Source organism: Podarcis erhardii (genome assembly GCF_964252035.2).
Source record: "Podarcis erhardii genome assembly, chromosome: 2".
NCBI lineage: Eukaryota > Metazoa > Chordata > Lepidosauria > Squamata > Lacertidae > Podarcis > Podarcis erhardii.
In genome coordinates, this window is record NC_138498.1 from 25,001,892 (window position 1) to 25,028,609 (window position 26,718).

The window sequence follows — 26,718 nt, forward strand, 5'->3', positions numbered from 1 at the left end:
TGTTCATATTCTGCACTAATGAAATCAGGATACTTGTCATTGTTTGGTTCTGCAATAAAAGTAACATAATAGAGAAATCTAAAAACTAAATTTCTGCATGTGCAGAGGGAAAATCTATACTTGATATACTAATCTCCTAAAACTCACATCAAGTTAGAAAAGGCTCCTGTTCAAAATGAAAACCAGTCCGAAACCTTAGTTTTACACTAAAGGCATCACGTCTCCTCACGTTATGTTCTGGGCTGGACTCATCGCATAATATACATATTACTTTGCCCTACTGTATATTCCAGTGCTTATTTTCAAGAGATCCTGCACGGTAACCTGCCTGGTTGCCCTATGACCAGGTTGGCAGCAAGAGCCATGGGAGTAGCTGGAGGGTAAAGCTGCCCCTAAATCAAATAGATAAAAATAAATAAAAATTGAAATAATATTTGAAATGAAAATGCTCATTGTGGTCACTTGTACCACAGAGCAGTCATTCTTGCAGAGAGTAAAGACCTGGCTACTGTTGAAGATGACTGGAGCATCTCAATCGGCTATGCTTACTGAGCGTGCACAGAAAAACTATGGCGGGGAAAGGAGGAATTTGAGAAGTGCTCAAAAGGTTTTCAGCAAATCCAAGAAAGCTTGTTTTAGTTTATAGATTTAAAAATAAAATGGAAAAAGGCATGTTCTTTGTAATTTTGCAAAATACACTCGTTAACCTCACGAAAGGTTCTCCCTGATGCATTTTTTTTTCTTTAACTTCCTAGTTTGCAAACGACTGAAGATTTGGACAGATTTTCCTGAGCGCTTGGGGTCAAAAGAAAGTAATTGAAAAGAACTGTTGTGGAGACATTTCATTCCAAATCTTGCTAGACAGAGCCAGACAGAGGAGGAGGACAGGTGGATGTCCCAACATAAATCCCTGGATACGCCCATGGCGGCAGCCCCCTTAAAACAGCGTTGAGAGAAATGCACTCGGCACATGCTTAGAGACACTCACTACCTGCGTGCGACTGCATTGTGCCCAGGGGTGCCAACTTGAATAATATATTCTGGGGGCGGGGGGAGGCCCAGGTAAGCCTGCATAATCGATCACATGATGGGGGGCACCCACAACATTTTAATAATAATAATATATTTATATTAATAATAATATATTAATATATAATAATATATAATAATATAATAATATATAATAATATATTTATATTAATAATATATTTATATTAATAATATATTTATATTAATAATAATATATTTATACCCCGCCCATCCGGCTGAGTTTCCCCAGCCACTTTGGGCCGCAATGCCCATCAAACCTTTTTAGGGGAGGGGGCAGACCCCCCTCAAATATTTTATTTTTTTGTAGCGGGGGGGTGGCGGCGAAGGGACCTCGACCCCCTAGGAGTTAGTTCCTATGCCTGTGCCTTAGTGTAGGCGTATATATATATATATATTCCAAAGCGGGGGTGGCAGCATCTCTCTCGTCGACCAGGCCCTGCATATTCTGAGGCAGGAAGGCAGACCGGCCGGGCTACGAATCCGGGAGCAGAGCCCTCGCGTCTGGAGAAGGCCCGAGCCAGCCCTCCTCCCCGCCCGGCCTCCGCCCTCTGGGTCCGCCTGGCAACGGCTAGAACGGAGCCGGGCTTCGCGGCCGACGCGGAAGGGCGGAGCAGGCCGAGCCGGGCCGTGTGGGCCGCGGCTATGAGAGAGGGGCGTGCCTGAGGAGGTAGGCCTCGCCTGGGCTTGGCGGCCCGCGGAAGCGGCGCGTTGCTTTTGGGGGGTTGCTGTGAGGGGAGAGGTGCTTGGGGGTGGGTGTCAAAGCAGAGGGCCCCGAGGACGACGCTTGAGGGAGGGACGGAGGGGGCCTTTTAGCATGGGCATAGCCAGGATTTTTGTTAAGGAGGGGACAGGCTTTTGTTACGGGGGGGGGGCAGAACCTCATGTATTGATTTTGATTGATTTGGGGGGCAGCTGCCTCCTTGGCTACACCCATGAGTTCCGGTAAGGATGGAAGTGTCACAGTCAGGGCAGGGGGGGGGGGTGTATTGTACTGGGTCAGGGGTGCCAACTGCTCAGGCCCTCCCAAGAGTCCCTATTTCCCAGGGACGGACAGACAGACAGACAGACAGACAGACAGACACACACACACACACACACAGAGAGAGAGAGAGAGAGAGAGAGAGAGAGAGATATTCTCTCTATATTTTTAAGGGGGGGGCGGAATCTCAAAGCAGTTTATAACCTATATTAAAACATCAAATAAAACAAGCCAAACATTACAAAACCAAGTCAAATATAAAGCACACGCACTTAGCCGGAAACTGAAATATTAAATGCAGTCTCTTGAAAAGTTAGAGAATCACAGAATTGTTGAGTTGGAAGGGACCCCGAGGGTCATCTATTCCAACCCCCTGCAATGCAGGAAACTTTTTTTTTCTTTTTTTAAATAATTTTTTTATTAGATTTTTCCACAATGATAACACAAACCACAAAGCAAAATGATACACAAAAATGGTGGGGGAGGGGGGAAGGAACAATAAACAGATAAACAATAACAACAAACTTAATTCTTCACAAATCTAACCTTTTAAACATCTTGGTTGACTTGGTTAACATTCTAAATCCCATTTATTTAATTATAACTTAGTTTAACCCTAGGCCTATTTGTTTCTTTCAAGTAATTTCTAATTTTTTATATTGCAATATTTATTCAAATAGTCCTTAAATTTCCTCTAGTCCTCTTGTGCAATGCAGGAATCTCAACAAAAAGCAGCATTGTTGAGGGCCCCATCTCTGCGGTCGGTCCACTGCTAAGACATCTGCCCCCGCCTCCTGGCCCTATTCCTCCTCACTGTCACATCCTGCTCACCTGTCCCCATTGAGCATACAAGAGAGAAGACAGAGCAGCTTCCTTCACCTGCCTTGTGCCTTCCGTCTGGGGCAGCAGTTCTCAACCTGTTGGTCCCCAGATGTTGTTGGACTACAACTCCCATCATCCCTGAGCTCTGGCCTTGCTAGCTAGGGGTGATGGGAGTTGTAGTCCAATAACATCTGGGGACCCACAGGTTGAGAAAGGCTGCTCTGGGGGAACAAGAGTGAGAAGTCAGCAGAGGGGTGAAGGAAGGAGGAGGTAAATCCACTCTGAAAAGGGACCCATTTGGTGCATCTTGCCCAAGTAGCCCCTGAAGCTGGTCCTGTCATGTGTTTGTAAGTGTATAGCAATAACAGCTGATTTGCTCAGAATAAACTAGCAAGGGGTCTGGGTAACTGCACACTGTCAAATTCATATAGGCACAAAATTATATTTTATAGGATAGATGATGAAGAGGTTTGCTAAGCAGCTTCATTGTTCTGTCAGAACCTTCTTCACAGAACTGTGGCTGGTCTATATAATTGTCTTCTTTTTGCTAACAGTAAAAATAAATAAATACTTGGCTAAGCCTTTGGGGAAGAGTGATTGGGAATGACAGCCTATTATTTCTTTCTACTGTATTGAGCATGATGAGTAGCTACTGTTTTTAAGGTTATGTTCATATGATGTCTTCTATGGCTTTTAATTGCCAAGGTGTCCTGAGCTCTGATGGCAGGAAGGGCAAGGGAAACATGTATTAAATAAGCAAACAAACAATAAATTCTAGAAAATTGTTTCAGGAAACAAGCTCTGAAAAATTAGTTGAAGCTAGTGTGCCTTAAGAAGTGCTCCCATGACACCCAGTCTGGAACCCTTAGCTTCATGCATGCAAGGTGGCTTTTGGAATATGTGTGTAAAATAGCAGCTTTTCTTCCCCACCCAAGTCATGTAGCAATTTGTTTTTGAAACTGAGAGAACGTTTGAAAGAAGTTTGGGATATGTTAAGATGTCAATGGTTTTTTCCTTCTTTTTTTTCTTTAAACTTCCACTGGGCAGGCCCAAGCTCTTGAACAGACCTAAAGCAATCTTTTGGTGTTTCCTGGAGTTTTTAATGGCACCTACAACAGACTCACGTAAAATACAAATCAGAATAGAATTTATTTGTTGTTGTGGCCATCCTGGTCATTTGGGATCATCATGGTCAAACCATCACTACAAATAAATACAGTGGTACCTTGGTTTACGAACTTAATCAGTTCCGGAAGTCTGTTCTTAAACCAAAGCATTCTTAAACCAAGGCGTGCTTTCCCACAGCAGCGAGGGACTCAATTTACAAATAGAACACACTCAACAGGAAGCGAAACATGTTCTGCTTCCAAGGCAAAGTTCACAATCCAAAACACCTACTTCCAGGTTTGCAGCATTCTTAATCCAAGTGGTTCATAAACTAAGCTGTTCTTAAACCAAACCTGTGTACATGGGATGTGGGTGGCGCTGTGGTTTAAACCACAGAGCCTAGGGCTTGCTGATCAGAAGGTCGGCGGTTTGAATCTCCATGACGGGGTGAGCTCCCATTGCTCGGTCCCTGCTCCTGCCAACCCAGCAGTTTGAAAGCAGGTCAAAGTGCAAGTAGATAAATAGGTACCACTCTGGCGGGAAGGTAAACGGCGTTTCCGTGCGCTGCTCTAGTTCGCCAGAAGCAGCTTAGTCATGCTGGCCACATGACCCAGAAGCTGTCTGCAGACAAACGCCTGCTCCCTCGGCCTATAGAGCGAGATGAGCGCCGCAACCCCAGAGTCATCCGCGACTGGACCTAACAGTCAGGGGTACCTTTACCTTTTTTACCACTGTATACATCCTATCCATGCTATACGGTATGTGCCTAGATACACCATTAAAAGTCAGTATTAGCCAATTGATACATATACCTGTATATCTTAAAATCCAAACCAAAGCACACGATTCCATATTTCATTGATGATCAGATCTTTGCAGTCCACCATATTATCCTTGATGAACATTCTTCTTAGTTTTTGGGTAGCAACTGCAAATCTTGCCATGTTGTTTGTCACAAACTTATCAAGTCAGACAACAAATAAGTGATCTTCACTCAGTAGTCTGCTTCAGTCATCTTACATAACAATTCAAGAATATACTTAGTTCTCAGTTCAGAATACAAAGGACAATATAGTACATAATGGTATAGATCTTCAACTGCCACATATACAAAGCCGCTTTTCTACTGGGATTTTCCTATAGCATCCCTCTAAATATTCTGAGGGCATAGTCTGAAAACGCAGAGCCAGAAATGCCTACCTAAATGAGCAAATCGGTAAATCATACAGATAGTTCTCAAAGCCATGTGTGTCTTGCTGTTCTCATTAGGGAAGATTCAGGGTCTGGGACTTCTTCTCTAACTCCACCTCTCCCCTCCTCCTGCCCCAAACACACGCATGTCAGAAGAGGAAGATAAGAACATACCACAACATCCTGTACTGATGGCACTGCTGATCATTAATATGTGATTTTAAAAGGCCATTCATGATAGAATGGGTTTCCTGTGCTGTTTAATGTTTCTCAGATGTTCAGAATGGGCTGTGGTTGAAGACAGAGTGACAAGTTTAATAAACCACTGCTTCGATTTCATTAGGACAGACGTCATGAATTGTAACTGGATTTAAGAACCACCTAGATCTTGTTACAATGTGGGTTTCAGACTGATGTAAATGTGGCTGGATTTTTTGTGTGTGAAAGTTGGGATGTAGTGACCCAGTGAACATTGTATGGAACTAGGCTGATGACTGAGTTTGTAGCAAGCCTTTCACATGCTCGTCTTGTCCAAAAGCAGAAGCTGATTGTGAAATGATGGTTGGGTATGGAAATAGGACAGGAATGAGGAAGCTGAATGTTGCATATGTAGGACTTGATGGTTGCTGAGTAAGCAGCAAGCTGCAAAATATGGCTGGTGGGTGGCTAGTTACTAATCGTGAAAGGAATAATAGGAGCTTGTGAGGAGTGATGGAAGAAAGGGAACAGTTTAAAATAAAAAAATGTGTGCATGTGAAATGCAGATGTTGTAACACTTTTCGTCTTTCTCTTTCATTAGATGAAGGTTATTAAACATTCTGAGGAGGTGCTGAAGGCAGCCCTGGTTTCCAAGGACACACAGCTTGCAAAACTTTATGAGAAGCTTAACCCTAAGGAGAAGTGTTTCCTAAATGAAGCATTTCGGCCAGGCAGTGTTCTTTTCAAGCCCATCACGCTGCATTCTGAGTCGGATTGGATCTCCTCACACCCAGAACCCACCCAGGATTTTGCACAGTTTTATCATGACCCTTGCAGAAAGACACCAACTCCCCAGAAAAATCGGATTTATGTTCAGCCCATTGGTAATGCTGCCTACAGAACCTTATGGCCAATAAAGCATGCTAACCAAGCTAGGCAGGTTCTTTAATGAGTCATTAAATAGGAACTAATTAAGCTGGGGGTTTTCAAGCTTTTCACCTTCAGGGAAGCCTTTTCGCTTTGAACAGTCTGTGCCCATCTACCACAGAGCCCTTGGACATTGCAGCAGATATCACTCATATTTTGGCGTGCACTTGGTTGGCAAAGGACACCCGTGAACCCTCACCATGTGCCTTATTGTATATCCAGTCCTTTGAAGTCTAGAAAGTGTTTCATGACACATAGGAATTGGTAGATCGGGATGAGGTACATGAGAAGCATAGAAACCTAATTTTATATTGCATTTTATAAACCTTCACACACTTAGTTTTCATCAATACAATAGTCCTCTATCATTTACAGAACTTCTTGAAATCCCACTAGCGTTATTTGCTCATCACATACACATTTCAGATAGTCTGAAAATTTTCCCCAGTCTTCAATGAACTTTTGATCTTGTATATATCTGATCTTTCCTGTTAGTTTGTCCAGTTCAGCATACTCCATCAATTTCATTCTCCATTCTTCGAGCGTCGGCAGTTGTTCCTGTTTCCATCTTTGGGCCAATAATATTCTCGCTGCTGTTACTGCATATTGGAAAAGTTTACAGTCCATTCTATTTATTTCATTTCCTACTATTCCTAAAAGAAAAGCCTCTGGTTTCTTAACAAACGTATATTTCAACATCTTTTTCATCTCATTATATATCATTTCCCAGAAGCCCTTCACCTTCTTACAATCCCACCACATATGATAAAATGTTCCTTCTTTTTCTTTACATTTCCAACACTTATTACATGTTTTATACATTTTTGCCAGTTTCACAGGTGTGATGTACCATCTATAAATCATTTTCATAACATTTTCCTTTAACACAGTACATGCCGTAAATTTTATATTTTCATTCCACAGTTTTATCCAATCATTAAACTGTATATTATAACCCAAATCTCTGGCCCAGTGTATCATAACCGATTTAACTTCCTCATATTTTGTATACCATTCTAGCAAGATTTTATACATCTTGGACAAAATTTTATTTTCATTGTTTATTATTTCTATTTGAATTTAAAAAATAAATAAATTAGGAAATGCGTATTTAAAAATTTGAATAATGGATGATTGTCAGAGAGGTTGAAGGAAGTCTAAAAGAGAAAATATGTGATAAATTTAGATTGGATACTATAAATGTATGCTGGAAAATTATATATATATATATATATATATATATTTGCTTTCGTAGATTTTCACGGGTACAGGAATGCAGGTTTTGGTGTCCTCGGGTGTCTTCCCGTGTAAAAGTTGGGGTGTCTAGGCGACGTTTCGACGAGGTCTCACTCGTCATCTTCAGGCTGGTGCTTTCGGCTTCTTGTTACTGGAACAGAGCAGGATCTCAGTGTTTGAGTTCCTATAAATACTGTAGAGGGGGTGTGGTGTATAGCCTCCAATGTTCTGGGCAGAGAGGAAGTTCCCAGGCTAGTGTGCCTTTTCTTCTTTTGTTCCTTAATTACTTGAGAGATATCTTGAGTGATTTCTTGAGTGATATCCTGAGTACCACTTAGGTGGGTCATTAGGTGTGGATTAGTTGCTAAAGTCTTTGTGTCTTGACCTCTTGAACTTTGTGAAGAGTTTTCATGAGAAGATGGCTGTACTGTACTTAGTTGTGCTCTGGCTTGGCTTCGTGTATAGGGGCGAGCTGTGGTTTTGTGGCTTGTGTCAGCCAGATCTGTGTAGGGATTGCAGGGGGGTGCAGCATCCGGAGGTGCCACCATGGATTGGCTACTGGATGGTGTCTGTAATTCATCTGTGGAGAGGGCCTGGGTTTGGGTCTGGTGTGGTTGATTGGTGTTGGCGTTCTGTGTGCCTCTGGATCTGGTGTCAGTTTTTGTGGGGAGGGCTAATTTCCAGATGTCTGGCAAGCGGGATGTGTCGTCACGCTTGTTCATGTTGTGAGGGTGTTTCTCTATCTCGATGGCTTCCATGATTATTCTCTTGTGGTGATGTTCCGTGTTAAAGAGCAATTTGGAATCTGCAAAATTAATTTCGTGTCCTGTTTCTTTCATGTGTTGGAAAAGAGAGGAAGTTTTTTCTTCTTTTTTGACGGCATTCTTGTGTTCTGCGATACGTGCATTTATTCGTCTGTTTGTTTGTCCAATGTACGTGGCTGGGCAGACTTTGCAGGGTATTTCATAGATCCCTTGGTTTTCCAACTGGATTTTATCCTTGGGGTTTCTGAGGATATTGGCTATTTTTTGGTTGGTGCAAAAGGCTGTTTTGATATTGTGTTTATGGAGGATTTTGCTAATTTTATCTGTAGTGCCCTTGATATAAGGAAGGAGGGCCATGCCATTGTTTTCTTCTGTGTCTTGGTTTTTGGGGGGTGTTTCCTTTTGGATTAGCTTCGTAATCCTGTTTTGCTGGTATCCATTGGCAATTAACACGTTTGAGAGATTCTGTAACTCAGTTGTCAAGTGGTCTTTGTCAGCCAGGCGTTTGGTTCTGGAGATGAGAGTCTTGGCTACGGAGTTTATTTGTGCAGGGTGGTGGTGTGATTGTGCATGTAAGTAGCGGTTGGTGTGTGTTTTTTTCCGGTAGATAGTGTGTCCTAGGGAGCCATCAGGTTTTTTGTAGATTAGGACGTCAAGGAAGGGAAGTTGGTTGTTGGCTTCTATTTCCATAGTGAATTGTATTTTGGGGTGTAAGTTGTTGAGATGTGTGAGGAAGCTATCCAGTTTTTCCTTCCCGTGTGGCCAAATTACAAAGGTGTCGTCAACATATCTGAGCCAAAGTTTGGGTTTGTGTTCTGACTTGTCTAAAGCATTGGTTTCAAAGTGTTCCATGTACAGGTTTGCGATGACCGGTGAGAGGGGTGATCCCATAGGTGCTCCTTCTATCTGTTTGTATCTTTGTCCATTGTGGATGAAGTACGTGTTGGTTAGGCAGTGGTTGGTCAGGTCCAAGATGTATTCGGGGGGATTGTATTTGTTTTGAATAGCTGTCAAGGCTTCATTAATGGGCACTTGTGTGAAGAGAGATACAACATCGAAGCTCACAAGTAGGTCATTAGGATGTAGGTTTTGCTTCTTTATTGTTTCTATGAACTGGAAGGAGTTTGGTACGTGTGAAGAGATGGATTCTGCATAGGGCTGAAGTTGCTTGGCGAGAAATTTAGCGAGATTTTGTAGAGGTGAGCCTATGGAGCTGACTATTGGTCTGAGTGGTGTTCCTTCTTTGTGTATCTTGGGGAGGCCGTAGAGTTTGGGGCATCTGGATGATTTTTCTCTGGGGATGATTCTTAGCTGGATTTCTTCACTGATAGGAGAGGCTTTTATTTTGGATTTGGTGGTTTTTTCCAGGTAGGTGGTGGGATCTGTTTTTATAGGTTTGTAGGCAGGATCTTGGAGTAGATTTGATAGTTTTGCTTGGTAGTCCGATGTGTTCATCACCACTGTGGCATTACCTTTGTCTGCTGGGAGAATGATTATGTTGTTGTCTTTCCTCAGGTTGGTGAGTGCTTTCTGTTCTTCTTTGTGTAAATTGCTTCTGGGTGGTTTGCTGGAGCAGAGGATGTTGGTGACTTCAAGTCTGATTTTATTGGCTTCATCTGGGTTGATTTTGGTTAGGCTAGCTTCGACTCCGCAAAGTCTGCCCAGCCACGTACATTGGACAAACAAACAGACGAATAAATGCACGTATCGCAGAACACAAGAATGCCGTCAAAAAAGAAGAAAAAACTTCCTCTCTTTTCCAACACATGAAAGAAACAGGACACGAAATTAATTTTGCAGATTCCAAATTGCTCTTTAACACGGAACATCACCACAAGAGAATAATCATGGAAGCCATCGAGATAGAGAAACACCCTCACAACATGAACAAGCGTGACGACACATCCCGCTTGCCAGACATCTGGAAATTAGCCCTCCCCACAAAAACTGACACCAGATCCAGAGGCACACAGAACGCCAACACCAATCAACCACACCAGACCCAAACCCAGACCCTCTCCACAGATGAATTACAGACACCATCCAGTAGCCAATCCATGGTGGCACCTCCGGATGCTGCACCCCCCTGCAATCCCTACACAGATCTGGCTGACACAAGCCACAAAACCACAGCTCGCCCCTATACACGAAGCCAAGCCAGAGCACAACTAAGTACAGTACAGCCATCTTCTCATGAAAACTCTTCACAAAGTTCAAGAGGTCAAGACACAAAGACTTTAGCAACTAATCCACACCTAATGACCCACCTAAGTGGTACTCAGGATATCACTCAAGAAATCACTCAAGATATCTCTCAAGTAATTAAGGAACAAAAGAAGAAAAGGCACACTAGCCTGGGAACTTCCTCTCTGCCCAGAACATTGGAGGCTATACACCACACCCCCTCTACAGTATTTATAGGAACTCAAACACTGAGATCCTGCTCTGTTCCAGTAACAAGAAGCCGAAAGCACCAGCCTGAAGATGACGAGTGAGACCTCGTCGAAACGTCGCCTAGACACCCCAACTTTTACACGGGAAGACACCCAAGGACACCAAAACCTGCATTCCTGTACCCGTGAAAATCTACGAAAGCAAATATATATATATTATTAAATATATATAATATATATATATATATATTATATATAATATATATATATAATATATAATATATATATATATATTAATATATTAATATATATATATTAAAGAGAAGCATAGAAACCTGCTTTACATAGAGTCCTGGGGAACGTCTTGCTCAGAAGTGGGCAGAAAGTAGATCAGGATCTGCTGGTAGATCTCTGGGTGGTTTGCAAGTTATGCCTAGCTGGGGAGTCTGACTTTCAGTTGTCTAGCAGTAGCAACAACATAGCGGTTTCTTATACCTAAATTAGACTGCTGAAATAAAGAAAGCTAAACAGGAGTGGGCATTTGTGATGCGGGTGGGTGGCACTATGGTCTAAACCACTGAGCCTGGGGTTTGCCGATTGGAAGGTTGGCGGTTCAAATCCCCGCGACGGGGTGAGCTCCCGTTGCTTGGTCCCAGCACCTGCCAACCTAGCAGTTCGAAAGCACGTCAAAGTGCAACTAGATAAATAGGTACCGCTGTGGCGGGAAGGTAAATGGCGTTTCCGTGTGCTGCTCTGGTTTCACCAGAAGCGGCTTAGTCATACTGTCCACATGACCTGGAAAAACTGTCTGCAGACAAACGTCGGCTCCCTTGGCCAGTAAAGCGAGATGAGCGCTGCAACCCCTGAGTTGTTCGCGACTGGACGTAACTGTCAGGGGTCCTTTACCTTTTTAAACAGGAGTGGTCATTTGTGTGAAAGGACTGTGAGCAAAATTGAGTTCTAGAATTGAAAACAAATTCCTAAGCTCAGAGTTTGCTTATAGTCACCCTCATTTATTCAAACTAATGTATGTATTTTGCACATGGCTTTGGCTCTTGATGTTCTAGTAAAAAACAAGGTGGGCCACAAGCCTAAAGTCTTCCGACCTCTAGTTTGCACTGAGTGGTAGCAGTTCTCCAAGATTTCAGGGAGGAGTATGCACTCTACTGCTGAGCAAAAGAACTTTAAAAAGGGTGTCCTAGTTATATAAGTGTAGTTCAAACTTTTGTTTACTTTCTTTAAAAGTTCCACTGATATCAACAGACTTAAGTGTACAGGTATATCCCATTGCAATAAATTGAATTTAAGCATGTCTGCTGTGTTCTTGCATCATATATACAACCATAATTTTAACCTTCGCTACTTTTTGAGTGCTTGCCTTTGTAGAGTTTTTGCTTTTTGTATGGCATTAAAAAGGGAAAATCTAAATTTGACCCTCAGATAATGTTTCCTGGCTTTGATAGCCAGTTGTGACTGTGCTGGATAGTTTTGCCAACACACCCCTTTTCACTTTTATCTCAGCCCCCCCACCCCGGCTTACTATTTGGAATGGCAGCCAAGACAATGTGGCTCTCCCTACCAAAATATGCAGGAGATAAATATCGTGCCCAGTGGGATATAAACAGACAGATAAAGTAAAGCCAAACTGTGTACATGTTTACTCAGAAGTAAGTAATTAAATTCAGTGGGGCTTGCTGCCCAATAAGTAAGTGTACATTTCTCTGCATTGTGAACCTTCTGCCCTATGACTTATTAAATGAGAGATAGCTAACATGGTGTCATCCAAATGTTAGACTACAACTTCCATTATCTCTGGCCTTTTGCCGTGCTTACTTGGGCTTATGGGAGTTGTAGTCCAACAAAATCTAGAGGGCACCATGTTGGCCATTCCTGCATTAGATGGTCTTTGGCAAATCATTATCTCTCTGCCTTTGTTCCTCATTTTTAAAACAAGACTAATGGTGCACATCTCAGAGTCTTATTCTAAAGCCAGACAAGATAAATACTACAAATCATGGGATGTATTCAACTAAATTAATGTAGTAACTGAAGCCAGCACAATGATTCTCGCTAGCACAACATGACTCCCCCCTCCCCCTGTGCCCTCCCCAAATCTGCTCAGAAGCATTGCAATAACTTCCAAGACAGCACATCGGGGAGGGAGGAGAGGGAAGATTATTCTTTTGCAAGCCGAAATGTTTGTACTGATGGAATGATTTCTTTAGCACTATATTGAATGCAAACCCATATCTCATATTTTAAAACAGTACTATGTATACAATAGCCCTTCATGTAGTTTGAGGTGGGAGGGGGGCAGAGCTATACAACTGAAGCTAAAACATGCTGCTTTTCTTCACTGTTTTTTGGTAGGTTCTTTTGGAGATTCCAGAGTTAGCACAGATGTCTACATGAAATGGCTGAAGGATTACTGTGAAGCCTTTTACTACGGCTTGATTGTAAGAATCCTAGGACCAGTACCAGTTTCACACACAAGTTGCCCTTTTCGGATCAATGAAAACACACACAATCTACAGATTCATGCAGGTATGAGCAGTGCTTTTTTTCTTTAAAAAACTGTTAAGGGGTACTCTCATATTCCTACTAATATTGAAATACTGACCCTCAATGAGGCCAAACTTAGATTCACAAAATGTTTAGGGGTATGCGTACCCCTGCGTCCCTGCCCCCCAGGTAAAAAGGAATGGGTATGAGGAACAGATGGAACACTTTTGGATTGGGACTTTCTCATGGCGTTAAATCAATTTTGCCAGTTCTGTGGGCTAGCTTATAAATCTCAGCTGTGTTGAAATAGCATTATGGCACTCTTTTTAGCAAGTAAGAACCCTGAGAATTCTTACTCCTGAATGACTGGCTGTAATCAGAAAGCAAATGAGAAGGTACTGCAAAAAGTCTTCAAACTCTCGTGGATTTTATGTCAGCTTCATGCATTGAGCCTTTGGGATTCTTCCGTGTGAGCCTAGCATTCTTCTGTGCGGTTCTTAACCATGAAGGCAAGACGGGTGACTGATGGTTCACACCAGTTGCAAAGAGCAACACTTAGAAATACAAAACCTAGGAAGCGTCTTCAGATTTGAGAATATTTCTCTGTCCAGCCCATTACTACCTACTCTGACTGACAGCTGCTCTTCAGGGTCTTGCTATGTGATGCCCTTTTAACTGAGGTTGCCTGGGATTGAACCAGGGACCTTCTGCATATGCTTTTCAGCTGAGTTATGGCTCCTCCCAGTACTAGTGCTCTTGTTCAGTTTTTGTATGGCTTTGTCACCTGTGGGACAAACAACAGCTTTGGGAGGTTGTGTTTGTGATTTACAGTCCCTTTCAGTACAGTGATACCTCAGGTTAAGTACTTAATTCGTTCTGGAGGTCCGTTCTTAACCTGAAACTGTTCTTAACCTGAAGCACCACTTTAGCTAATGGTGCCTCCCGCTGCCGCTGCACCGCTGGAGCATGATTTCTGTTCTCATCCTGAAGCAAAGTTCTTAACCTGAAGCAATATTTCTGGGTTAGCGGAGTGTGTAACCTGAAGTGTATGTAACCTGAAGCATATGTAACCCGAGGTACCACTGTACATGCATACTCAAGAATAAGCCATACTGAGTTAACTGACTTTATAGGTTTGCTGCCTTAAAGCAGGAAAACAACACTGGAGGTTGAGAGGGTTAAATACCCTCTCCCCAAGAGCCACTCCATCTTGCTGTAGCTGCTTTCAACTTGAAAAATAAAGCGTGGAAGATAAGATGACAGGCCCCTCAGCACCTCTTCCAGCTTGGTCAACAGAATGCTTGTTTCAGTTAACCATAGCTAAGGCAAACCACAGTTTGCCTCAGTTCTGACATAATAGTAAACTCTACTTCGTTACAAGCAGAAGCAAAAACTTCCCAATATTCTCCATGCCACATAAGGAGATGAAATGAAGAAGGGTGCACAGTTCTGTGACTCTCCCTGGCTTATTCACATAACAACAAACCATTACTTATTGTTACAGGGACTGTATTTGGCTGGATCTTATTCACATTAACTATAACTGTCTTAAAATCTGTTGTGTAGACTCTTGATAGTAGGCAAGAGTTATGACGGCTAGATTCCTTTTCAACTGAAAATTATTTATATCTGGAGGGAAATTCTGGCTGTGTCCTTCCCCTGACGCTATAGATAGAGGCCTGTGCGGAAACAAAATGGGAGAGTACAAAACTGCAGTTTCATTTGCTTAGTGGTAAACCGAGTAGTAGACTCGTTGGTTTTGCTGCTTTTCTCTGTGGAGAATGCTTAACTCGGTGGTAGGTAAAGGAGATAGGTATCTGATATTCCTTTTGTATAGCATGGCTTAGCATTAAGACCCTCTAAAGCTGCTGGAAAATAGTGGGTTTGGGAACACCCCTCCCCTCCGCCAAAAGCAGTCTCTGGGCAATGTGTGTACAGGGCAATGTGTAGGCACAGGCCTTTTGTAGTGGAAAGCAAGTGTGTAGGCATAAGCTCTCAGCTGGCTGGTGCTTGAAGTGGGCGGCTGAAAGGAAACCATGACACTCACTTCTTGCTTCCCTCCAGCCCAGCCCAAGCCCAAGCCCAAGGAGGAGGCAGGCTCATCCTGTTGCCCTTCAGTCCTGAACGTTTCATGGAGTCTGGGCTGGAACCCAAGACAAATTTGCATGATGACTTCAGCACTTCCAAAGGGATGAGCAGAATTTGCCTCCCCTGGGTCAGAAGCATTCTAAATGCGGTAGGCTCAGTGGTTAGAGCATGGTGTTGATAACACCAGGGTCGCAGGCTCCATCCCCATATGGGACAGCTGCCTATTCCTGCATTGCAGGGGGGTTGGACTAGATGATCCTAAGGGTCCCTTCCAACTCTACAGCCCTATGATTGTAAGCCATCACAGGGACTTGAGAGCTTTCAGATCCTGGGTCGTCTTCCATCAAGCCAAAAAAAAAATTCCAAAAGCGAGGAGACATACTGGAGGGCACAATAAAGGAAATCTCTTTGCCCTGCTCTATCTCATAGTTTCCCCCCTGTATGTTGTTGTTGTTGTTGTTGTTTAGTCATTTAGTCGTGTCCGACTCTTCATGACTCCATGGACCAGAGCATGCCAGGCACTCCTGTCTTCCACTGCCTCCCGCAGTTTGGTCAAACTCATGCTGGTAGCTTCGAGAACACTGTCCAACCATCTTGTCCTCTTTCATCCCCTTCTCCTTGTGCCCTCCATCTTTTCCAACATCAGGGTCTTTTCCAGGGAGTCTTCTCTTCTCATGAGGTGGCCAAAATATTGGAGCCTCAGCTTCACGATCTGTCCTTCCAGTGAGCACTCAGGGCTGATTTCCTTCAGAATGGAGAGGTTTGTTTGTTTTTTTTTTTGTTTTTTTTTGTTAGGAATTACAGGAAGTGAGATCAATAGAAGTGATTATAAACTTTTTCAATATGCAGTGACTGCGGCAAGAATTTTAATGGCTCAAAAATGGAAACAAGAAGATTTACCAACATTGGAAGAATGGAGACGGAAATTGATGGACTTTGCTGAATTAGATAAACTGACAGGAAAAATCAGATACCAAAAGGATCACAAGTTCATACAGGACTGGAGAAAGTTTACGATTTATCTGGAAAATATATGTGATGAACAGACAACGCTAGTCGGTTTTAAAGAGGCTTTGTGAGGAGAAAGGGTGTTGTAAGAGGGGAAAGAGCTGTAAAGATTCACTAACTAGCAATACAATTATAAAGGAAATGTGAATTAAATTTTAAAATCATGAGGATTGTGGAGGGAGCTGGGGGAAGTCTAAAAGAATTTATGTATTATATTGGAAAGTATGTGTTATTTAAATTTGTAAAAGAAAAACTTTTCTAAAAAATTAATAATAATAATAATAATAAAAAAACAGAATGGAGAGGTTTGATCTTCTTGCAGTCCATGGGACTCTCAAGAGTCTCCTCCAGCACCATAATTCAAAAGCATCAATTCTTTGGCGATCAGCCTTCTTTATGGTCCAGCTCTCACTTCCATACATCACTACTGGGAAAACCATAGCTTTAACTATACGGACCTTTGTTGGCAAGGTGATGTCATCTCTACTTATTATCATTGCAAATGTCACATTAATTTTAATAGAAATTGATAGCTCCAAAAGCCGTCTGGGTTATGCTATCACTGTGTTAGGGCATTTACAATCTCCTGTCCTTTTGCTTATGCTGAGAGAGACCTACGTCTGTTGTTCATACAGGTCACCTCTTGAGTTACCTAAAGAAAAAAAAGCCAAAGGATGCTTTTTGTATTGTGGGAGTAACCATGATAGATCTTTACCCAAAGGACTCCTGGAATTTCGTCTTTGGCCAAGCCTCCTTGACTGAAGGTATATACATTGTTTATTGTTATATTAAGTCATCAAGACTATATATGACTTTAATTTGATAATGAGCTTCTTCTATCTTTGCACAAAACATCAGTACAGTGGTACCTCGGGTTACAAACACCTCGGGTTACAGACTCCGCTAACCCAGAAGTAGTACCTTGGGTTAAAAACTTTACCTCAGGATGAGAACAGAAATTGTGCCGCGGCAGCAGGAGGCCCCATTAGCTAAAGTGGTACCTCAGATTAAGAACGGTTTCATGTTAAGAACAGACTTCCGGAACTAATTAAGTTTGTAACCAGAGGTACCACTGTAAGACTGAATACAAGCCAACTATTTTTTGAGCAGTGGGGCTGCTCCAGAAGTGCACTTTTTATTTTGGTATATGTATTTATATATTAAAATACAACACACATTGAGGAGAAAGCATTTCTTATTTATCAGTGCACATGATGCGGAAGGAAGAAAGCTTTGAAAATTGAGGCTGCTTCTGAGGGAGCTGTGCTGCACATCCTGTTCCGCTGCCAACCCTGTGTAGTCAGTGTTAAACTTTGCCACAGATGGAATTCAGATTGGCATCTTTCCTTCTGGCAAGCTGAAGTCCAACTCTGAAGCTGCAGGCATCCCACTTGAGGACAGGGTGTGATGCATGACTGCATGGCCATGATAGCAGAGCTCAGCTTGTGAGAATGAAGGATGTCCTCCACACAGCACAGAGCCTTCTGGAATAGATTAATGGCATTATTTACTCACACAGGATCCTAGAAGCCTTTGTGCAGATCCAGCATGGCTCTGACTATGTAGGTGAGGGGTCAGAAACCTGTGGCTCTCCAGCCATCATCCCTGACCATTGGCCTTCTTGGCTGGGGCTGTTGGGGGTTGAGTTTCTCCACTCCTGGTGTACATCGTTCCCTACCTTCACAGCTTTTGAATGGTGGAGCCAGCCTCTTCACATTTAAGGCACTGGCAGTAACTATAAGTAAGCTGAACAGAAACTTTTAAGGCCCCATGCTAGTATGAATCGGACAGTGGATTTCAAACCGGAGATGATAGATGTTTCTGCAGAATTTCCAGCTTGGTGTTGTGAAAATGAATTATTCTTTTGAAAAGGTTCTGCTGGGTTCTTTCGATTCAATAAAGGTCCAATAAACAGTGCAGAGGGAGGGAGGATTTGCAAGAGGGTTGCAGTACATCTCTTGACCACAGAGGGGTGGCAATAGCACATCCAAAACAGTTTTATAATGAAGTCTCCTGTGCTGTCTAGGACAGTAGGGCATTCTGGACCATGAGGATAAAACTAGGCGAGATTCGGTCTCTTCTCATTTTTGCAAAAAGCAACTCGGGGGACAACAACACTCAGATATAGGTATAGATGTCAGGGATATCCATTTCCTCCTGTATCATTTTCATGATAAAACCTACCACCCCCTTCCTGAAACTCTGACCTTTGCAACACACCACCTTGAGGTGTGCTAACGAACCACAGCGCTTACCAAGTTCAGAGGAGGGCCATACAAATCTATGCAAAATACAAATTTCCTCTGAGTGCGATTGTTATGTACTGAGTTGAATAGGATCCAAACTGCAGCAGTCTGATTGGTCCTAGAACAATAGGCTCCAAAAGGCAGCAGTCTGATTGGTCCTAGAACAATAGGATTCAGAATGCAGCAGTCTGATTGGTCCTAGAACAATGCAGCAGTATGATTGGTTAGCAGGAACCACCCAATCATGCTCCAGATAGAAGTGAATCCACAACCTGATTGGCCTACAGTAGAATCCTGGAATTAGCCAATCATGTGCAGCCCATTGTGTAAATAATGTATATAAAGCAGATACTTTGAGGGGACATTCATTCATTCCTCCTCACCACTATGAGCTGAATAAAGAGCATGAAATCACTTTGCGACTCTGAGTATATTTCACTGGCGACGAAGGTGGGATACCGCTGAGCTGACTGCCACACACAGCACCGCAGCACCGCCACCTGCCGCACCGCTGCCTCGCACCGTGTATCCAGGCTTCAGCTCCGGGACACAAGGAACTCAGAATGGCAACTGACAGCAGCTTCTCGCCATTCAACCCAGCATCTGGAGACTGGGAAGCGTACGCCTCCCGTTTCACCTTCCTCCTAGAAGCCAAAGGGGTCACCGATGAAGAAGACGCCAAGAAGAGGGCAATATTCTTCAGCGTCTGCGGAGAGGAGACATTTGAAATCGCCCGGGCTCTCCTTGCGCCTGAAGACGTCGCTACTGTTCCATACAAAACAATAATGGAACAGCTGAAGGGGCACTTTTCGCCACAGCCCTCAGTGGTGGCTCGTCGAAATGCCTTCTACGCAAAGCGGCAAGCCCCTGGGGAAACCATAACTGGGTTTGTGACCTCTCTCCGCCAAGCTGCCCGGTTCTGCAACTTCTCAGAGCTGGAGAACATGCTTCGTGACCGCCTCGTCGGTGGCCTGAAGGATGAGAAGCTGCAACGACGCCTCTACGCTAAGAAGAACCTAACGTTCCAGGTCGCTCTGGAGGAGGCCCTGGCAACGGAAGCTGCTGAGAGGTCGACGCAAGAGGCACGGCTGAGCCAGCCGTCCCAACCGAGGGTACACCACGAAGACCTCACCAACGACTCGGGATCCGACAGGGAGGAGGTGCACCGAGTACAGCAGCGCACTCAAGCAGCCCACATACCACAGCTGCCTCGACGAGAAGGAGGGAACTGCGCAAGCTGTGGAGAAAGTCACGAGAGGAGGACCTGCCGTTTCCGCAACGCAGAGTGCAGGCAGTGCAGAAAATTGGGACACATCGCCCGGGTGTGTCGGGCTCGGCCCACCCGAAGCCAGGCATCAGATGACTAATCCAAGAGCCCCAGGTCCCGGGGCCCAACGCACCAAGGCAACTCGACGGAGCTCACAGACTTCCAGGTATACCAGTTGCCCCACCCCAACGTAGAGAAAATTTATGTAGAGGTACAGATAGAGGGGGCCCCATGCCGCATGGAGCTTGACACGGGTTCAACTCTATCCATAATCTCGGCAAGGACCTTAAGGAAACTGTGTCCTACTGGGGGTCCCAAACTCAGGCCGGCCCCATTCACCCTCCGGGACTTCCAGAAACGTAAGGTCCCCACAATGGGGACTACTAATGGGTCGGCGCCGCTGAACTACTAATGGGTCGGCGCCTTGCAATCAGATTGGACCGCCTTCACCCCGATAGAGCTCAGGATGAGGTAGTGGTGGGGGAAGGCAGGAACCCCCGGACCTTCGAGGCCCAGGACCCAGTGTACACAAAGAATTTTGGGGCAGGCCCTGCATGGGTACCTGCCACAGTCACCAGGGTCACGGGCCCCGTGTCGTACGAGGTGCTAACAGATGGGGGGCAATGCTGGCGCCGCCACTGCGACCAGATACGGCGACGATTCCCGGGAGAAAACCAGGAGGAGGAGGACAGGTCAGAGGAGTCCCAAGGGAACAGTGGGGCAGTGAGGCCCATAGAGCAGCAGGGGCAAGCAGGAGAGGCAGAATCAGTAAATACAGAGAGGACCCGCGAGGCCGAAAGGACACCGGAACCAGAACCACGACTGAGCGAGCCGGTTGCGCCAGACCAAACAGCCCCATCCTTGGAACACGAGCCAGAACCTGAACCCCGGACCAGGGAACACCCCAGGCCGCAACGCACACGTAGGCCACCGGCGTACCTTGAGGACTATGAATGCGACCTTCCGGGCAGGACTGGAACTTAGAGGGGAGGGGTGTTATGTACTGAGTTGAATAGGATCCAAACTGCAGCAGTCTGATTGGTCCTAGAACAATAGGCTCCAAAAGGCAGCAGTCTGATTGGTCCTAGAACAATAGGATTCAGAATGCAGCAGTCTGATTGGTCCTAGAACAATGCAGCAGTATGATTGGTTAGCAGGAACCACCCAATCATGCTCCAGATAGAAGTGAATCCACAACCTGATTGGCCTACAGTAGAATCCTGGAATTAGCCAATCATGTGCAGCCCATTGTGTAAATAATGTATATAAAGCAGATACTTTGAGGGGACATTCATTCATTCCTCCTCACCACTATGAGCTGAATAAAGAGCATGAAATCACTTTGCGACTCTGAGTATATTTCAGCGATGAAGTGGTTTGAGTTTTGAGCAAGTCATTTCCCTAAGGTAAGAGGAGAGTGGCCAGATTTGGAAGAGGGCTGGACTCCTGCAACTTTATTAGTCACACACGAGAGACCATTTCAGTAGGAAATTCAGTAATGCAAGTACACTTGCTAAAACTCCCATCTCTGCACAAACTATTAAAAGTGCAGGAGGCCTGTCCTCCCTTCACCTGACTCCCTTAACTCTTACAGGACAGTAATGAGCTCCTTAGAGGAAGGGTAAGGGTAGGATTCAAATGGGACATGGGTGGCGCTGTGGGTAAAAGCCTCAGCGCCTAGGACTTGCTGATCGCATGGTCGGCGGTTCGAATCCCCACGGCGGGGTGCACTCCCATCGTTCGGTCCCAGCGCCTGCCAACCTAGCAGTTCGAAAGCACCCCCGGGTGCAAGTAGATAAATAGGGACCGCTTACCAGCGGGAAGGTAAACGGCATTCCGTGTGCTGCGCTGGCTCGCCAGATGCAGCTTGTCACGCTGGCCACGTGACCCGGAATTGTCTTCAGACAGCGCTGGCTCCCGGCCTATAGAGTGAGATGAACGCACAACCCTAGAGTCTGGCAAGACTGGCCCAAACGGGCAGGGGTACCTTTACCTTTACCTTTAGGATTCAAATGTAAAAATAAAATAAAAATGCTATCCATCAACTTGCTTGAAGCAAGTTGCAGCTAAAGGTGGGTGCTGTAGTGGGGCTGCAGTTCTGTGGTTACTTCCAGCCCCACCCATGCTTTCTCAGCCTAACATTAGTCGTACATGTTCCATTTCCACAGCAAACTTGGAATTCTTTTTAGAGATGACTGCTGTGAAGCCACAGCTGGCCCCAGGAGTTCTAGGGAGACCTTGGGACCTTATGAAGCTCATGTATCTGAGCAAGAACATTTTTGTAGCTGGACTGATCTCAACAGGGGCTTATGGGTAAGTTTCCCCCATGTCACTTCTAGGTGGTAGAGGGGAGGAAGCCTCATTTCTGACTTTCTAGAAGTATTGTACTTGCTTTTCTAGTAGTATATTCAGCATTTTGGTGCTATTATCCTGTCACCACAGCCGTCTGCCCTTTGTGGGAACCTTAATTTGATTTCCTCTTTGCATTGCTAAGGAATGGGGATCTTCAGCTTTGCCAGGTATGACAGCGACTTTTACAGTGCAAACTACAAAGGCACACTGAAGACTACAAAGAAGCTTCCTCCATCTGACTATTCTGTGTTTGATGGCTACTATACCCCTGAGATCACAAGCAAGCTGCTTCTGAGGTCCTGCAAAGTGGGTGTGCTTTAGATTCCTAGCACTACATTTCCACATCTAAATGAAATTGTGTTTTAGTCACATTTCCTTTAATTCTTTAATTAATTTCCTTTAATACTTTAATTCCGTTAAAGTAAGTGGACTTAACACTGTTTATTTATTTTACTTCTTTAAGGCCATTTCTATACTTTTTAATATATATATATATATCTGTAAAAGGCATACAACCACAAAAAACACAATACTTTGTTGCTGGCAGTAAACCAAAATGATGATATACAGTAATCCCAGTTTTGTCACGTCACTGTGGCTTGATGGCCTAGCCCTAGCAAGGGAGTATTTGGATCTAGAATAACAAACTGGATGTTTAGCAGAGCTCCAGAAAAATACATGATTTATTTATTTAGTCTTATTAGGAGTTCAACATTTTTGTCTTGTGTGTGGTGTTTGGGAGGCTCATGTTGCTTGGATGTGCTGCTTTTCTTTGGCTACACGAAACCTCTCAGAATAGGCCGCTCAATTCACCTCCCTCTTAAGGCAATGAGGCTCATCCACCCTGCTTTCCCTCAGGAAAACCCATTGTTTACCACTGAATTGGAACAAATGTCAATTGGACTTCCCCCCTGCAGATTGGTGTTTGTTCCGATTCAGCAGTAAACTGTGGGTTTTCTCGGGGAAAGCGGTAGGGCAAATGAAGAACTGCTCGGACCCATGCCTAGAAATTGTGGGATAAGCGGAAGCACGGACGAACCTGTAGTCAGCTCACAGTTAACCGTTTTGGTTTAACTGGGAAGCAGATGTGGCTGGAGCTCTGCATAAGCAAGCCTTTCCTGTGGAAGCCACTGTACGCAGAATACATAAACAGTTAGTTTTTGTTGGGGAAGTGAAAATATCAAGTTTTGTTTTGGGAGGGTTTATTGCGTAATGCTCTGCGTAACAGCAAGTTCAAGTTCCCTGAAAGAGCAAGAATTTTATCACCGTTAAGTGTATACCTTGTCTTGGAAAAGAGCTAACAATACAGTACTTATTATTGATTGATTGATTGTGCCTCTCCCACCTGACTGGGTCGCCCCAGCCACTCTGGGCAGCTTCCAATATATATATAGAAACATGATACATTAAAAAGCTTCCCTATATGTAGTGCCATGGGGAATGTCAGGTCCTTAGAACACATGCTCCAATTGTTCCTTGTTTCATTTGGTCCTGCGTTTCAGACCCTGACTCACGAGATTGGGCACATCTTTGGGCTGCATCACTGCCAGTGGTTAGAATGCGTCATGCAGGGCTCCAACCATTTGGAGGAATCGGACCGACGCCCATTGGATCTTTGCCCCATTTGTCTGCGCAAGCTACAGTCCGCCCTTGGCTTCAACATTCTGGAAAGATACAAGGTACAAAAAAGATTGCCATTCAGGTTGGAGGCATCCATCCTTTTTGCCTCTTACTCTAAAACTAAACATGGACAAGTGTTACCCCAGCAGTGTAGGAACTACTGCAGGCTGCTTTCAACTTGTGGGTTTTTTAGGGGAGTGCATTAATGTAGCTTTTGATTTTACGTCTCATTTTGTATTTAACAGATAAGAGTATTTTTTGCTTATTTATTGTACGCCACACAGAGAACTTTGTTATGGGACAGCATAACAATGTTGAAAATGAAATAACTTAAGAGACAAGTTATCACTTTCTCCTCTGTGACCCCCATCCCACATTGCCTCCTTGTACAAACAACCGTGTACACATTGTGAGATTAGATTGTTGAGGATTCTTAGTCCTCAGCCCAGATCCACCCTAGATTTTGAGAGGTGAATGTCAATAAGCCACTGAACTGCTTAAGAACTGGTTATATTTTAACACACTATTTTCTTTATGAGGAGATAAATCCACAGATCTGCCAGACACAGCCTGAAGAAATATTTATTTGTGTTTCTTCTGCTACAGTTTGTTTCTTTGCTTCTCTTTGTCTCCTTATCTTCAACAAATAAAGGCACAAATAAACTGAAAGGCCCCGGAGAAAGCTGTGGTCTAAAAAAATGCACAAAAGAAGTCATTGTTGGTACTAATCATGGTTCCATGCCAAACCAATTGGTTTATCTTAACTGTTTATTTTATTTGACACGACCATTTTATATAAGACTTTTAGTTAGTGTTTGGATTTCTCCTAGGCACTGCAGAAGTGGATGGAGGAAGAAGCTACTGGAACAGAAGAAGGGCTTAGCAGTGAAGCAAGGCCAAGTTTGGAGAAACCTTTGGAAGCATTTAAAGAAAGCTATGACTGGATTTCCAAATGCCTAGAAGTTCTACAGAAGTAAAATCCTTTGGGGTGTAGGTAATGTTAAAGTGAACACTCTTATTTCAGTGGTGGGCAGCTGCTAAAATGTGAGGAGATGATGATGAACGAATGAATGATTTGTTTAGTTCTTTCGTTAGAAACTAAACAACTTGTCCTTAAAAGTTTAGTGAGTTTATTTTGTGAGCAAGGTTTCCCCTTGCTACTTACTTTAATTCTTTGTTCTGAGCTATCAGAGAAAACTCTATAAAACATTTCAAAAATACTTCAGCTACGTTGAAATCCAAAGAACTAACACCAGAGATTCATACTTGTCCCCCTTTTGATTGGCAGTCTTACCAATATCTACCTGCAGGACAGTTGTGTAACATTTACATACCTTGAAAACCTGGAATTCTAAAACAAGCAATGGCTCTTTTTTTTAATCAGAGAACATTCATACAATATAGATGGATCAAATAAACCTTAGCTTTTAATTGCCTCAATTCTGTGAGTTACCTATTATAAAGCTAAAAGTCAGGAACAGTGAGGTTTCAGCAGCAATATCCATTGAAATCAGCATTTAGTTTCAAATGAATGTTTATGAGGATTGATGTGTCCATTATCTGAAGGTAGTGGGAATTTTCCTTAAGATGAGTAGACTGAACAGACAACACTGCCTGTCTTGAATCCATTAAACTAAAACATACAGGTACATAGTTTTTAGCTATGCAATCAATTTAAATTCTCTAATAGTTGAAGTTGTTCAGAGAGTTAAGGATTATTTTTACTTATATGAAAGATTCATAGTCCACCCTTCATTGTTAATATTATTTGTTTGTTTGTTTGTTTGTTTTACCCCGCCCATCTGGCTGGGTTTCCACAGCTACTCTGGGTGGCTTCCAACAAAAGATTAAAAATACATTAAAACATCAGTCATTAAAAACTTCCCTAAACAGGGCTGCCTTCAGATGTCTTCTAAACGTCAGAGAGTTGTCTATTTCTTTGACGTCTGATCAGAGGGCGTTCCACAGGGCGGGTGCCACTACAGAGAAGTCCCTCTGCCTGGTTCCCTGTTTGATTTGTGCTCTATAATACAAACTCTATAAAAATTCTTTTTAAAAAAGCATTAAACCATTTCTATTAATTTTACAAATAGTATTCCATAATTAGATTGGGTCACAATTCAGGGAAAGCCTTCTTGAACAAAAAGATCCTCAACAGCTGCATAAGTATCAAGACACTGCATCTGTCTGATCTCAGCTGGTAACCAATTCCAAAGGGCTGGAGCAGCAACACTAACAGCCCTATTTCTAGTACAAAGTAGCACACTTCTGGGGCATGTGGTGCTCTCGGCAGTGGCTTATCTGAGCAGCACCCAGCAGGGATATACAGTGGTACCTCGGGTTAAGAACTTAATTCATTCCGGAGGTCCGTTCTTAACCTGAAACTGTTCTTAACCTGGGGTACCACTTTAGCTAATGGGGTCTCCTGCTGCTGCTGCGCGATTTCTGTTCTCATCCTGAAGCAAAGTTCTTAACCCAAGGTACTATTTCTGGGTTAGCGGAGTCTGTAACCTGAAGCGTCTGTAACCCGGGGTACCACTGTATGGGCAAGATAGGGTTCAGCTATAACAGATCAAAAAAGGGACGCGGGTGATGCTGTGGGTTAAACCACAGAGCCTAGGACTTGCCAATCAGAAGGTTGGCGGTTCGAATCCCCGCGACGGGGTGAGCTCCCATTTTTCGGTCCCAGCTCCTGCCAACCTAGCAGTTCGAAAGCACGTCAAAGTGCAAGTAGACAAATAGGTACCACTCCGGCGGGAAGGTAAATGGCGTTTCCGTACACTGCTCTGGTTCGCCAGAAGCGGCTTAGTCATGCTGGCCACATGACCCGGAAGCTGTACGCCGGCTCCCTCGGCCGATAAAGCGAGATGAGCGCTACAACCCCAGAGTCGGCCACGACTGGACCTAATGGTCAGGGGTCCCTTTACCTTTATAACAGATCGAAGTGTCTCTGGCTGCACTACTTTGA

The 26,718-nt window shown here is 43.9% G+C and overlaps 1 protein-coding gene across 3 annotated transcripts; it reads left to right on the forward strand.

The window, feature by feature from the left end:
• Positions 1-623: 623 nt before the first annotated feature.
• AMZ2 (archaelysin family metallopeptidase 2) lies at positions 624-24,735 on the forward strand. Of its 3 annotated transcripts, none has more exons than XM_081849878.1 (7): positions 624-1,062; positions 5,949-6,231; positions 13,038-13,211; positions 16,901-17,029; positions 22,273-22,436; positions 23,633-23,809; positions 24,581-24,735. In XM_081849878.1, the coding sequence occupies exons 2-7, from the start codon at positions 5,949-5,951 to the stop codon at positions 24,725-24,727; spliced, it is 1,074 nt and encodes a 357-aa protein (XP_081706004.1). In that variant the 5' UTR covers positions 624-1,062; the 3' UTR covers positions 24,728-24,735. The 3 variants fall into 3 exon arrangements, with proteins under 3 accessions (XP_081706004.1, XP_081706005.1, XP_081706003.1); XM_081849877.1 differs by lacking the exon at positions 624-1,062 and adding an exon at positions 1,549-1,717; XM_081849879.1 differs by lacking the exons at positions 624-1,062; positions 16,901-17,029 and adding an exon at positions 1,547-1,717.
• Positions 24,736-26,718: the final 1,983 nt, after the last annotated feature.

Excerpts from the sequence above, each read along its gene's own strand:
- AMZ2 (XM_081849878.1), top strand. The coding sequence starts at position 5,949 with ATGAAGGTTATTAAACATTCTGAGGAGGTGCTGAAGGCAGCCCTGGTT. Across the intron at positions 13,212-16,900 it reads CAATCTACAGATTCATGCAG|GTCACCTCTTGAGTTACCTA; the intron begins GTATGAGCAGTG and ends TTGTTCATACAG. Across the intron at positions 17,030-22,272 it reads CCAAGCCTCCTTGACTGAAG|GAATGGGGATCTTCAGCTTT; the intron begins GTATATACATTG and ends TGCATTGCTAAG.